Source organism: Aotus nancymaae, unplaced genomic scaffold, assembly GCF_030222135.1.
Source record: "Aotus nancymaae isolate 86718 unplaced genomic scaffold, 86718_ANA_hifiasm-v0.15.2.pri h1tg000014l, whole genome shotgun sequence".
Lineage (NCBI taxonomy): Eukaryota > Metazoa > Chordata > Mammalia > Primates > Aotidae > Aotus > Aotus nancymaae.
The window spans coordinates 123,652,585-123,667,766 of record NW_026988425.1 but is presented as its reverse complement, the minus strand read 5'-3'; the positions used below and the strand labels follow the sequence as shown (position 1 = coordinate 123,667,766).

General features: G+C 47.7%; 1 protein-coding gene across 12 annotated transcripts in view; it reads left to right on the top strand.

Annotated features, from left to right (window-relative positions):
- Window positions 1-15,182, top strand: part of APBA2 (amyloid beta precursor protein binding family A member 2) — a 209,563-nt gene that overhangs the window by 144,556 nt on the left and 49,825 nt on the right. For all 12 annotated transcript variants that reach the window (XM_021666816.2, XM_064376321.1, XM_021666823.2 and 9 more), the window contains one exon: window positions 8,505-9,495. In XM_021666816.2, coding sequence (XP_021522491.1) covers window positions 8,545-9,495 — 951 coding nt within the window. In that variant the 5' untranslated portion in view covers window positions 8,505-8,544. The remainder of the gene's footprint in view (window positions 1-8,504; window positions 9,496-15,182) is intronic.

Here is a 15,182-nt window from a genome sequence, read left to right as displayed (position 1 = left end):
ACCTCATCATGGTCACCCTCATGACCTCATCACTCCCCAAAGGCCCCACCTCCTAATGCCATCACCTTGGGGGTGAGGATTTCAACATGTGAATTTGGGGGGGATGCAAACATTCAGTCTGTAGTGGTCAGAGGATGTCTGTTCAGCTGGGGAATGGGAGGTAACCATCAAAATGATACCTATGGAGAGCTTGTGTTGCTTACCGCATGTTAAAAGAGAGCAGCATGGATCCGTGTTTACAGTAAGGTCTCAGCTATGCAAAAGAGATGCACAGATAAAAGATTGGAAAGAAGTAAACCACAAACGAACACTGGCTTTCTGTGGGTGGAACAACTGTGAGTGGGCGTCCATCCTTCTCTGGATTTCCTATTAAGAAAACAGAGCAGAACAGATGGTCGTCCTCGTTGCCGGGAAGTAATGTGCCCGCAGAAGCAGTCGCCCTCTGAGTGCAGGAATCTGCCCACATCACTTTCACAGATGATGTGCTAGATTAGTCATACCTCCGGCTCTCTGCTGCCCTCCTACAGGGCAGCTGTCCCCCTAGAAGGAGCATGTAGTTGAAGTAATTGCAGATCCCTTCACCAGACGTTTTGAGAGCCTGGCAGCCCAGAACGGTGGGATTTGGCAGCTACATGGGACCTTCTTTCCCTAAAGGGCTTCCTGAAAAAGTCGCTTCTACATTGCTGTGTCTTAAATGAAATTCTTTATCATCAGGTTGCAAACTGCTTCCATGCAAAAGGCAATGTGTTAGCTCCTTGCATGAGTATGCTTTGAGTGAACTAAATGAGATACCAGAAATGGGTAGGAGAACTATTTCTTTGAAAGAACCACTCGTTTCTACCTACATTTTTGCCCACCTTTCCTTCTCACCTCCCCTTGGCCACACCCCACCTTTGTGGCTTGGGAATTACCTGCTGTAATAGCCTCGTCCTGCCGGGCCACCCACTTTTGCCCTTGTTTGAAGAAGCTGAGGACAGTTGTTCTCACTGTCCACCCCCAGGAGTAGGGGAAGAAGGCTTGGGATGTGGTGGGCCTAGGCTTCCAGGGGAGGGCCTTGTATTTGTTGGCAAGGAGGTCAGATCCATTCCCCGGGCAGTATCCAGAGACCTACAAGCATCTACCTAGGGCAGAGTTCTCAAGTGCAGTCTTTGGACCTGCGGCATGAGAACCACCTGCAGCTCCAGGCCTGCCCTGTGGCCCACCACCTTGGAATCTTGGGCCATGAACCTGCACACTCTCCAGGGGGCCTTGTGCCCACCAAAGAGTGAATCACTGCATTGGAGGAATAACTCTTGGCTTTCTTTCACAAGTACCTCTCCCCTTTCCACAGTCCCTCCGAGATGCACCCATGTCCATGGAGATGCACTTTGCATACATAGCCAGGGACAGTGTCACCTGGCCACAGCCATTCCCAGCCACCTGTGTCAGCAGAGTTCCCTGTTCCCATCTAAGACAGACACCTCTTCAGGCATCCTCTCTGGTACCATTTCATTGACATTTTCCTCAACTCCCTTTATGTAGAGTTTATGGAGTTCAGACTGCATTGGTTACTCTCTTCTTGAACTCACTTCAAGCCCTGCAGGCGTGTACTGTCATTTTCAATTTCCTAAGGGGGGAAAGGCCATCTCTCCGTTAAATGTCTTGTCCAAGGCCTCACAGTAAACAGAGGTCTGAAATGAAACAAGGACCTTCAGTCTTCATCTTCAACAGGCGAGCTCTTTGTCTTATACCAAAAGTGCTCCGGTAGGTTCAGTGTAATTCTGCAGAGTCTTTGAAGGCATGCCTGCCTTTCTGGGCAGCCACTGTGGGTCCCTTACCCTTTGTATCCATGGGAAAGAGAACTGGATCAGAATGTCTGTGGTGTCAAACTCGGGAAAAGAGCTGCCGTTAGCCAGCACTAGAATTGTAGTCGATGGTGAAAAACAGGATCATTAGCAGTCCACAGCCAAGCCATACTGCAGCCTGAGGCAACAGGAAAAATCAGGAATACCAGTCCTATCTTCATTTAAAACTTTGATATTTTGTTCATCATGGATTTATTTTGCATTAAGTTTGATTGTTAAAGGACTGCACTAAAATATTATTTATTTCGATTGGTTCAGTTTTTCGTGTCTCACTGTCCTCCCCTGCTTCATCCCTGGTGAAGTGAAAGCATTTTCATTAAAATGAGTAAGTCAAGGGTGCCTCTTAGTGCCATTGTTTATTACACAGGAAAGTGCAGGTCGGGGTGGCCAGGATGACCACATGCTGGAAAGGGGGAGGCACGATGGTGACTTCGGAAGGCGATGTCATTTACCTAGAAAAACAGTATCAACTAAAAACTGTTAGGATTTAAAAATAGTGTAGTAAAATCTGTTTTTACAAAATCAGTATCATTTCTTTTTCTGTATACCAACAATAACCAGGTACATATGTAAAGAAGAGAAGATCCATTCACAATAGCCACAAAATATTATATTTAAGAAAAAACTTGCCGGGTGCGGTGGCTCACGCCTGTAATCCCAGCACTTTGGGAGGCCAAGGCGGGTGGATCACGAGGTCAAGAGATCGAGACCATCCTGACCAACATGGTGAAACCCTGTCTCTACTAAAAATACAAAAATTAGCTGGGTGTGGTGGCATGTGCCTGTAGTCCCAGCTACTCAGGAGGCTGAGGCAGGAGAATTGCCTGAACCTGGGAGGCGGAGGTTGCAGTGAGCCGAGATTGTGCCACTGCACTCCAGCCTGGCGCCTGGCGACAGAATGAAACTCTGTCTCAAAAAAAAAAAAAAAGAAAAAGAAAAAACTTAATGGGAGATGCCTATAGCTGTAAAGAAAATTACAAAGCTGTTGACAGACACTTAAAGCTTGAATAAATATGAAGATATTTTTGGGTGAAATTGGGTAAAAATACTTAGTGTTGTAAGTATGAAAAATTTCTGAGGCTGGGCGTGGTGGCTCCCTCTTGTAATCCCAGCACTTTGAGAGGCCGAGGTGGGCAGATCACTTGAGGCCAGGAGTTGGAGACCAACTTGGCCAATATGGCGAAACCTCAACTCTACAAAAAACATAAAAATTAGCCAGTGGGTGGTGGCACATGCCTATAATCCTAGCCACTCAGGAGGCCGAGGCACAAAAATCACTTTAACCCAGGAGGCAGAGGCTGCAGTGAGCTGAGATTGTGCCACTGCACTTTAGCCTGGGTGACAGAGTGAGACCTTGTCTCAAAAGAAAAAACATTCCCTGAAGTAATTTACAACCTAAAGTTACTCCAGTCAAAATTTCAGTGGAATATTGGGGACACTTGGAACCACTAACTCCTAAGTTCATTTGGGAGAATAAATGTGAAAATAGCAAGGGCAGATGAAAAAATGAGAATAAGGAGGGAGAACTTGCCTTATGTCATATTTAAATATGCTCTAAAGTCATAATAATGAAAATGGCATGGTACTATTGCTGGGAAGATAGAAATGATGTAGACTAGAAAGTCCAGGGACAGATCTAAGTTTATGTAAGAATTTAGTGTATGACATACAGGGTGACCAGCCATCTCAGTTCCTCTGGGACTGAGGGATTTCCTGGGACATGAGACTTTGAGTGTTAAAGTTGAGATGCTTGGTTGCTGTAAGACATGGGAAGCAGAATGGTCTGTTTAGTAAAGGGTATTGGGTTACCTGAGAAAGCTGTGGTGCCTACACATTGCTGTACATTGGAATACCTGTGAAACCTTTTTGTATACTGATGCCTGGTTCCTATTTGAAACATTCCAAGTTCATTGGCAAGAGGTGCGACCTGAGCATCAGGATTTTTAATGGGTAACAAAGCTTGAAAATCACTGGGGTCACCATCGGGGGCAACATGAAACTGCTCCCTACCTTGTATGTGTGCACTTGCTGATGGGTTAAATATTTCTATGTAAAGAAAGGATTCTAGACAGTGACTAGATTTGCTTGCTCCAAGAGAAGAGTTTTGACTCCTCCCATGAGAAGTCTGGAACTTTTGGAGCTATGGGCAGGTGCAGCACACAGACTCAGGGAGTTTCAGAGGAGCACCTTATTCCCGTACCTCTAGGAGGGGTGGACATTTGCCCTGGAAGCAAGCTGATCTGGCTGAGGACAGCCCATCTCTTTCATACCTAAAAAATACAGGCCCCTCTTGCACATCTCAACAGCGAAGTCCCAGATGGCCACCCTGACTGCCTCCAGCTCACCATAAAATCTTACACTGTATCTTACACTGTCCAGCCATCCACCACTCACCAAGAGACTTGCACTGATGTCTCAGGGGCCCTTTGTTGCCAGCAAGAACAAAGACAGGTCATATGCCACATCTTGCTGAAAAGTGAATGTTTTGGAAGGTCAAATGGAGGAACTAATTTATGCCACACAGAAAAAATATGAAATGGGTGCTATGAATGTAAAGTTAAGTGATTTGGAGGGCAAATTCCAGACATACTCCAGAAAGAGAAAAAGGCCATTAGGGAGAGAAATAAAAAAGAAATAGCAAGAATCTTCCTATACCTAAAGTAAGATGTGGGACTTGATACAGAAAGGGCTTACCAAATGAATCTCACATAAAATTAATGAGATCCTCATAAAATAAAAAAAGACCCCCATCCAGACATAGTTTGCTGGAATTTCTGAACTCTAAGAGTGGAGAAGAAATTGTACCAGCTCCCAGACTGAAGGAATAGATTTTTGTATCAAGGTAAAAAGAATCCAATTAGTATTAAAGTGCACATCTTCAAGGCTATAAGCTAGAATATAGTGAAACAGTGTTAGCAAAAGCATGCAATGCAAGAATCTTATACCCAGCAAAGATGTCATTCTATGTGTGATCAGAGCCATTTTATAGACACAAAAGGGTTACCTCCTAACTAAGCAAAATGACCCTAACAATTATTTTTACAAAATAAAAATGAAATCCCACTTAATAGTTCAAGAGAAAGAAATGCAGAAAATATAGAAAGCAGTGGTAAGTGATGAATTGAGTAATTATAGTCCAAATTATATGGTTGTAGTAGTGTTGTACATCTGGAATAAATTTTTCTTAAATCATCTGAAGACTTGGAGAGCTAATGAGAAACACCAGTGGAAAATAAACTCCTTGTTCCATTATAATTCTTCTACAATGTCTTCAGTGTTTTCATTTTTGAAAACTTGGATAACATATTAATAGGATTGGGACTGTTCCATGTTACTGTAACATGTGTATTTTAGTCTTTATGTCTTATATTGGCCTCGAGAATATTGAGTGTTGATACACATATTTCTACTTGCATATTACAGATTTTATCCCCCAAATGACAGAGAATTTGAAGTTAAGATAGTAAGAGTACTGTGTATTTTAGTTTGTTCTCTAACAAGGATGTGCATACCTTTAGTGTGCACGGCTTGGTGTGAGAGCCTGGTGAGATACAGGGATGCTGTAGAGATGGCCCTTCTGTGCAAGGAATGGGAGCCGTGTGCTCACGTGCCAGTGATGCACCGTCTGCCCTTTGCTGTCCTGACAGTCAAGACAAGGCAGTCTGGTTGCATATGAGTGGCTGCATTCAGCACATGCTTCTGAGGGACCGTTTTGAGGAACGTTGCTACTGGTGATTGTGTCCGAGAGCTGTGGTTGCTAAGTTCCTGACATCACTTTTCCAGCCTGTCTCTGTGGCTGGCTGTCCTCTGTGAAGTATAAGAAATCTAGCCAGGTGCGGTGGCTCACACCTGTAATCCCAGCACTTGGTGAGGCTGTGGTGGGTCGATCACTAGGCCAGAAGTTCAAGACCAGCCTGGCCAAGATGGTGAAACCTCGTCTTTACTAAAACTACAAAAATTAGCCAGGCGCGGTGGCAGGTGCCTGTAATCTCAGCTACTCTGGAAGCTGAGACAGGAGAACCACTTGAACCCAGGTGGCAGAGGTTGCAGTGAGTCGAGATCGTAACACTGTACTCCAGCCTAGGCAACAGAGTGAGACTCCGTCTCCAAAAAAAAAAATCGGCCGGGCATGGTGGTGGCAGATGCCTGTAATCCCAGCTACTCAGGAAGCTAAGGCAGGAGAATTGCTTGAACCTGGAAGGCAGAGGTTACAGTGAGCTGAGATCGCACTATTGCATTCCAGCCTGGGCAATAGAGTGAGAATCCATCTGAAAAAATAAATCTGGTGTCAAGTTATGTGTGGTCTTTGAGGCAGTTCAGTGTTCTTCATGTGTCCTCTGATTGTATCTGGGTCGCTGATGTCTTAGTGCTGGTCCCTTGTTCTCTTCCTGGGAACAGCTATTTGGAATTGCCCTGCCAGTGTCAGAGTTTGGGAATGCGGTGACAGACCCTGCAGGGTCCTTTTCAGTGACAGTTTTTCTGGTGTGGGGCATCTTTGCTGTCTGTGGGCCACCCTAGGGGGAGTGCTGTGAATTGCTCCACATAGAGACATGGCCGTGGGCCAGCCTTGTGCAGGTGGCGGAGTAAACATGGCTTCTTTAGATGTCAAGTGTCCTTGGGGCGAATTCACACGTTGAAAGCATGTGGCTCCATCAGTGATTGCGCTTACACTCTGAGGGTCTGGACTGGATGAAATAATTATTTCCTTCTTCGTCCTTTTGGGAATATTCATACTGCTCTAACTGTGACCATCTGGTACACTCAGTCTCATAACAAGATGTGTTTTGGGCACCACTACAAACAAGGTGCTGTGTCGGGAGCTCTGGGGGGTACACAGTTTGGAAGGCCTTGAGTTTGTGGCCTAAACTAAAGAGACAAGAGGGCAAGAAGAGGAGGTAAAGGAAGGCAGGATCAGAGCCTGGGCAGTGACTGCTGGGGGTCACCAGCAGCTCCCCTTCATCTTCACTCCCTGCTCCCATCTGAGCTCAGATCCCTTTGCTTCTGCCATCTGAGGTGCTCACTGAGCCATTTCTCTGTCCTTGCCACTGTTCTAGTTGAAGCTGTCCTTTTTTTTTCCTTTTTAAAAATTGCAGTGGGCTGGGCGCGGTGGCTCACGCCTGTAATCCCAGCACTTTGGGAGGCCGAGGCGGGTGGATCACGAGGTCAAGAGATCGAGACCATCCTGGTCAACATGGTGAAACCCCGTCTCTACTAAATATATAAAAAATTAGCTGGGCATGGTGGCACGTGCCTGTAATCCCAGCTACTCAGGAGGCTGAGGCAGGAGAATTGCCTGAACACAGGAGGCGGAGGTTGTGGTGAGCCGAGATTGCGCCATTGCACTCCAACCTGGGTAACAAGAGCGAAACTCTGTCTCAAAAAAAAAAGAAAGAAAAAAAATTGCAGTAAAATAGACATATTTTCTTTCTTCTTTTTTTTTTTTTATTTTTACCATTTTAAGCATTTTTAAGTGTGCAAGCTCTTACTACTGGAATATGGTTTTTAAAAATAATTTATCATTCAAGCAAAAGGCATGTGTAATGTAAGAGTACAGTTTAAAGAATATGACAGACATCTGGGGAAACACTTACCTTAAGAAGCAGAACGTAAGCAAACTTTTAGACATCCTCTGTGCCATTTTACTGATGCTAGCCCCTTTCTTTTCGTAGAGGATAGAATAGCCTTTCACTGGTCTCCCTGCCTCCAGCCTCTGTCCCCATTGCCAGGCCCAGAGAGACAGAGCTAAAAGAAAAACTGTTGAAAATTATTCGGGGACAGTGCATATGTCTTAGTCTGTTTTCTGTTGCTACAACAGAATACTGGAGACTGGGTGATTATGAGAAATGGAGATTTGTTTCTCACAGTTCTGGAGGCTGGGAAGTCCAAGGTCAAGGTGTCAGCATCTAGGTAAGGGCCTTCTTGCTGTGTCATCCCAAGGTAGAGCGTGAGAAGGTGAGGGAGAGTGAGAGAGTGAGTTCAGTTGAAGTCACTTTTATAACAAACCCACTCTCACAGTGAAGAACTTCCTCCTGAGATAAAGACATCAATCTAGTCATGAACCTCATGACCTAATCACCTCTTAAAGGTCCCACCTCTCAACACGGTTGCATTAGGGATTAAGTCTCCAACACATGAACTTTGGGAGACACAGTGAAACCATAGCAGTGTGGTTTGAGGAATGAAGTGCCGAGTCCTGGGCAGTGGGTCCAGGCCTCCTCCCAGTTTGGCCTACCAGGTCTCAGCAGCTCCTCTGTCACCCCACGATACCTGCAGGCTGCAGCCACATCCTTTGTCCCCTTGAAAGCAAACAACCCGATCTTATGACCATTTGTCTCGGTCACCTGGGCTACCCGAACTGAGTGAGAAGTCAGGAATGATCCGGTGGGCTCTGGGGGAGAAGCAGGTGTCCTGGCAAGTTGCCAGTGCCTCCCTTGTCTGCTTTTCATGGAGCTCCGTGTGCCCTCGTTCTCCTTGGCACAGATGCACATTGTTCCTGATGATGAGTCAGCCGGGGTGCGGATGGCGCACTGTTTGAACAGATGTGTGTTCACATTGCTGTGGGAGAATGTGGTGGGAGGCGCAGTGGCAGTGGAGTGGCCCCACGCGTGGCTGGGTTTTGTGGGGTTCTGACTCTGTCCTTCCCAATGTTCCTCCCCACAGTGGCTGCCTCCAGGAGATGATGGTTGCGTGAGTGCCCGCCATGGCCCACCGGAAGTGTGAGAGCACAGGGAGCAGCATGTTGGACCACAGGGCGAGGCCGGGTCCTGTCCCCCACAGCCAGGAGCCTGGGAGCAAGGACATGGAGCTGCCCTTGGAGGGCTATGTGCCCGAGGGCCTGGAGCTGGCTGCCCTGCGGCCAGAGAGCCCCACGCCTGAGGAGCAGGAGTGCCACAACCACAGCCCCGATGGGGACTCCAGCTCTGACTACGTGAACAACACCTCCGAGGAGGAGGACTACGACGAGGGTCTCCCCGAGGAGGAGGAGGGCATCACCTACTACATCCGCTACTGCCCTGAGGACGACAGCTACCTGGAGGGCATGGACTGCAACGGGGAGGAGTACCTGGCCCACGGCACGCACCCCGTTGACACCGATGAGTGCCAGGAGGCAGTGGAGGAGTGGACGGACTCGGCAGGCCCGCACCCCCATGGCCATGGTGCTGAAGGCAGCCAAGACTACCCAGACGGCCACCTGCCCATCCCGGAGGATGAGCCCTCTGTCCTGGAGGCTGACGACCAGGAAGAAGATGGCCCCCACTGTCCCAGCAAAGAGGGCTACCAGGACTACTACCCCACAGAGGCCAACGGGAACACCAGCGCCTCCCCCTATCGCCTGAGGCGTGGGGACGGGGACCTGGAGGACCAGGAGGAGGACATCGACCAGATCGTGGCTGAGATCAAGATGAGCCTAAGCATGACCAGCATCACCAGTGCCAGTGAGGCCAGCCCGGAGCATGGGCCTGAGCCAGAACCTGGGGACTCTGCAGAGGCCTGCCCGCCCAGCAAGGCCAGCTGCAGCCCCAGCAGGCATGAGGCGAGGCCTAAGTCACTGAATCTCCCTCCTGAGGCCAAGCACCCTATAGACCCCCCGAGAGGCTTCAAGCCCAAGACCAGGACCCCAGAGGAGAGGCCAAAGTGGCCCCACGAGCAGGTAGGACTCTGGCTGTCCCGGGGAAGGGAGCAGAGGGGCCTGAGAGCAAGGAACCTCCTGGTACAGCCCCTGCAGATGCTGAAGTGAGGCAGTGGGAGGGGTGGGTGCCTTGCAGTTCTAATGGTGGCTGAGCCCTTCACTGGTCCAGTTACGAAGCATGTTGTGTGAATGCTCTGGCCACTCTTATGCTCACCCCTCAGACTGAGGAGTAAAGTCTTTTTGAGGGCTGATTGGCCACTGGTGTTTCACAGAAGACGCCCCTACTCCCACCCTAGAAGAAGGTCCATTTCTCCCCTGATGCCCTGGATCTGGTCATGGTGGGGCAGTGTCTGTGGGAGAGCCTGTCAATCCTCAGGGGTGTACTCAGACCAGCAGGGCAGTGGCAAAGACGTGGGGGCGCTGCTGCTCACACACTGCCGTGGCCAGTGGTGGGTGGCCTGGTGGCTGGGCTGGGGCTGCCGTGCATTTCACAATGGAAGTGTCTCTAAAAGCCTGGGGACCTTGGTCTGATGGGCAGTTAGTGAATAACTATTTGGAAAAGGATTTTTTGAAAGTTTGACAAAATCTTGCGGAAGAAACACGTGCTAATGAGGGCAGTGGATGTCAGCATAGCTGTGTTTTCTTTTAATTATGGCAGAGTCAGCGTGCATTCTAATAAACACGTTTGAAAAGCTGCCTTCCAAAAAAAAAAAAAAAAAGCCTCACTGTGAGTATATAAAGAAGATGTGATTGATTATTGGACTCGTGTAATGGAACTTCTGTTTGTCCAGTTATGTGGAGTGCTTTCATATTTTTTAAAGCCTTAGGTATTTTTTCTGAGAAGAGTTCATGAATTTGAGTGTGTGTGTGTGTGTGTGTGTGTGTGTGTGTGTGTGTGTGTGTGTGTACTGAGAGCTTGGGTTTGGAATAGAAATCTTATTGTCACTTGGATTTTCAGCACTTGTATTTAGATATCTTATGTTTTCTCTAAAGCACGTTCAGTGTCAGTTGACTTCACTTTGGGGGTGTTCCTGTGATTCACAGCAATTCCATGTTTTCGGGGCTGTGGGATGCACAGGAACTCCCATGGTACTAGCGTATGTTGGCGGAGCTCTCCCCTAAGGCCAGGAGGCCCTGGACCCTGTGTCTGGGCTTTAGGCCAGAGCGCCTCTCTGTGTTTCTCTTTGGTCTTTGGCAGGGCCTGGACTTGTCCCACAACAATGGTGGAGGCAATGCAGGGATTGACGTGGGCTGTGCACAGTGTGTGACACGCTGTGTCTTGTTGTGACAAATGGTATCTCTGGTCAAGTTCTTGTCAAGGAAAATTATCTTTAGAGCTTGTGGGGGAGTAAGCAAGACCCGATGTTTTGCTGGTTTTGTGCTTCATGCTAACCGGATGTTAATTTTGGTAAAAAACCCAGAGACCTTGGGGTTGGAGAGCTGGGAGGTGAATGAATGGGAATGAATGAATGGGTGGGTGGTAGTTGCTGCTTAAAAGGGCACATGGAGGGCTGGTGTGGTGGCTCACGCCTGTAATCCCAGCACTTTGAGAGGCCAAGGTGGGCGGATCACGAGGTCAAGAGATCGAGACCATCATGGCCAACATGGTGAAACCCTGTCTCTATTAAAAATACAAAAATTAGCCAGGTGTGGTGGCACACACCTGTGGTCCCATCTACTCGGGAGGCTGAGGCGCAAGAATCACTTGAACCCAGGAGGCGGAGGTTGCAGTGAGCCGAGATTGCACCACTGCACTCCAGCCTGGCGACAGAGCAAGACTCCGTCTCAAAAAAAAAGATAAAAAAGAAAAAGGCACATCAAGGTGGAGGACGTCCCCAGCCATTGTGGAGGGTCAAGAGGAGGTCTGTTCTTCACAGAAGAGGCATTGAATGGAAAAGGAGGCTGCTTCTCTCCCTAAGGAGAGTGTGTCCTTGAAGGAAATGCTCTTGTCTGAGACACTGGAAAAGCTCATTTAAGCTGGTTAATGATCGTATGGCTTTTTTTGTTCGTTTTGCCCTCCCTTCCCTGTCCTGTGCTGTGCTGTCTTGTCCTTTTTCTTTCTTTCTTTATCAGTTCACAAATTAATTCTGTCGAGGGGAGTAGTTGGCAGTTCCAGAGTTGCACACTGACAAGGGCGCTGGTGCCGGGGGCCCTGACTACTCTTTTCTGAGGACTCCAGCAGACCCACTGCACGTGGGCAGGGTCTCCACACCTGTAGATCTGAGTACCCCGTTCCAGAGGAGGATCTCTTTGAAACCTGACCAGAAAGAGCCGTAGAAGTCATCTCAAAAGCAAGATTCCATATGAAGCATGTGCACTGGGAGACTTGGTGGTGTCTTGCTTGAAATCACAACCTGCTTCCCTAAGAGCAATCCCCTTACTCTCCTGAGAGACAGCCAGGCTGTGCCAGGAGCCAAGAAAGGCCTGGCCTCAAACAGGTGCATAAGGCGCCGTGCGTCCCACGCCCGTCTCTTTGTTCCCAGTGCTGTCCACTTAGTTAGTGTAGTGATGCCTCTGGTTGAGGCTGCAGTAAAAAAAAAAAAAAAAACAACAAACTGAAGGAAGAAATGGGCAATGTTGGTCACTTAGATGCTGTAGGAGTCTTGCTTTTTAACCCTAACCCAGCAGCATTGGCATTACTGGGGAGCCCACCCCCACATTGCTGAATTCAAATCTTCATTTCAACAAGATGCCACATTCCAGCTGGAGAAGTGATGCTGTAGGAGACTCACTTGGAGGAGATCGTATGGCATCCCTCACCTCTTCTACTCATTTCACAGCTTGAAAAATTAGGTCCTGGATATTTTTAAGAGCACCGAGTAGCATTTAGTCATTGCACGAATGGCAATAGTACGATAGGGTTAGAAAAAATGGAAATATAAAAAATGTATTCTCCATGGCCCCTGCTACCCTAACAGATGAGCTGTTTCGTTTCTGTGTTCCTTGTCAGACCATAGCGTTGAGCGTAAACGATGCACGTGGCTGTCATCGTAACCCAAATGTATTTTTGTCTTACAGCTTTTAAAATCTGACATGTGATAAATGTTTCTCCATGTTGCTGTATAATTTCCACGATTATTTTTACTGACCGTCTTGTGTTCCATTTGGGCGACGTGCCGTATAACTGATTGCTCTGCACATACTCTGCCATTGAGCATGCAGCTTTCGGGTGGTGTTTTCTCTGTGGTGTAAGGCTGCCACAGACATCTTTGTACAAATCATGTTCTCCTTCTTTGGGTTTATTACCTGAGGGTGAGTCCCCATGCTGTACATCAGCATTGACCATTTCCCCTCGATGAGCTCGTCTAACTGTTTCCCTTCTTCTGTGGATGTTGGGTACGTGCCCTTCATCTTTCGGTTCGGATGTGTTTCCATCTCATGGGAGCACGCTCTACACTTCAGGTGTGACTTTCTGCTGCATCTGCTGTTCTCTTTAGTGCACTTTCTTTTGAATTTTGTTTATATTATTTTCATCATCTCTGCAGCATTTTAAGACATTGATGACTCATCTGTGACCCCTCCACCTCCTTTGGGTACAGAAGGATTTAATTGGATGGTTCCTTCTTCCCAGTCTGGGTGGATGTATTCACAAAGGGCATTGCTTTGGTCTGGTTGATATGAAAAATGAGTTGCCGGCTGTGCGCAGTGGCTCACACCTGTAATCCCAGCACTTTGGAAGCTCGAGGTAGGCAGATCACCTGAGATCAGGGGTTTGAGAGCAGCCTGGCCAAAGTGGGGCAACCCTCTCTTTACTAAAAATACAAAAATTAGCTGGGCGTAGTGATATGCGTCTGTAATCCCAGCTACTCCAGAGGCTGAGGCAGGACAATCACTTGAGCCCGAGAGGTGGAAGCTGCAGTGAGCCGAGATCATGCCACTGTGTTCTAGCCTTGGCAACAGAGCGAGACTCTGGCCCGCCGCACGCCCCACCAAAAAAAAAAAAAGAGTTGCCGCATGTGCTGGGAAGTGGACGGTGTGGCCTTTAGAGCCCTCCTGAGCTGGAGGATGCCGTGCATTTTGAAAAAGCTCCAGTTTGCAGGTAGCCCTACCACCTGTGCAACTCGGCTGAGACCAAGAGGTCTGCACGGGGGTTGGAATAGGAGAGACACAAGGCGATGGAATTTCTAAAATTGTAGGAAGACAGGATGGGGAACAGAGATCTACACATGAATTATTTTAGTAAAATAAAAAAAGGTTCTCTCAAAGCACTGCAAGTTTACTGAGGAAAACTTGGAAAATATAGGCAAAAAAATCTTTTGCCATATGGCGTTGTAGAATTCCATTGTAGAGAGTTTTTGAATCAAAGAGACAAACCTAGGCCAGGATTTCCTAAAACATCCTCTTAGAGGTGTTCTGTAAACAAAGTACCATTTGATCCTTACTATTCATGGATTTCGTATTTGCAACTTTGTTAACTGCTAATACTGATTTGTAACTTCTTCCAGGATGTAGGTGGAGAGGGGATCCCAGCTGAGCTTGAACAGGGCTTTGCCTCCTTGTTTCAGCTCTCCTGCTGTAAACAGCTGTTCCTTTCACAATCCCTTTAGTGTTCTTTGCATTTTGTTGATTTGTGTGTGTGGGTGATACAATGGCCCTCAAGTGTAGTGCTGAAGTCTAGTGATCCTGAGCACAGAATGGCTGCCATGTGCCTTACGTGTGCCGGAGAAGCTTCCTTCAGGCCTGAGCAACAGAGCTGACTTGTCTATGCTGCCACTCTGGGAGCTGCTAAAGTGACTTCTGTCGTGTGTGATGAAGTCAAGGAAAAGATGGAGGAATGGCTAAATTTGCAGGTTCATGGGACAGTGACCGATTAAAATAAAAGCACAGTGGATAGGCAGAAAGCCCAGGAACTTTACTGTCTTGTGATCTAGGGTCAGGGAAATGTTAAATTCTTCTCAGCTAGTATTTTACAATAAAGAAATACTGCATGTAATTAATTATTTGTAAGAAATGTGTATTAAACAAGGTGTCTTTAAAGCGCACATAAAACAAGGTTGTGTATTGATTCATTGACAAAAACGTGTTCCGACTCATAGGAACCTAACCCTGTATCATCCCTAGGAGCAGTGTATTCAGTATTCATCAACTCAGTGCTCAGGGCAGCTTTACAGAACACAACTGTGTGAATGAGAATTGGCTGCATTTGGTTGGTAAATGAGTTTGGGAAACTTTGTGGCAAAGCTTTTCCTTTCAAGGAGTTTTCTGATTTCTTACACATGAGTGGCATAAAGTCCTATGTTTGCTGTAGCGGAGACACGAGCCTGCCTGGCCAGTGCTTCCCAAACGTGGTGGATCAGCAAGCCCTTTTCCCTCCATACGGGGCCTATGGGAGAATACACACCCAAGCCTTACACCCTAGAGGGCAGAGGACCAGGACACATGAACTCCCATTACCGCTCCATATATGCTTCCGTTTCAGGATGAATCAGAGACCCCAAATGGTAATGTTGGAAAGAAAGGTTGTCACTGTGTTATCATCAGGACCCTTGGCCTCTACAGATCCCTCCCTCCCTCCCCTCCCCCGCCTGCCCCCGCTGCCCTGAGAAGGAGTCTCACTCTTTCACCCAGGCTGGAGTGCTATGGTGTGATCTCAGCTCACTGCAACTTCCACCTCCCGGGTTCAAGTGATTCTCCTACTTCAGCCTCCCGAGTAGCTGGGATTACAGGCGCACACCCCCAGGCCGACTAATTTTTGTATTTTTAGTAGA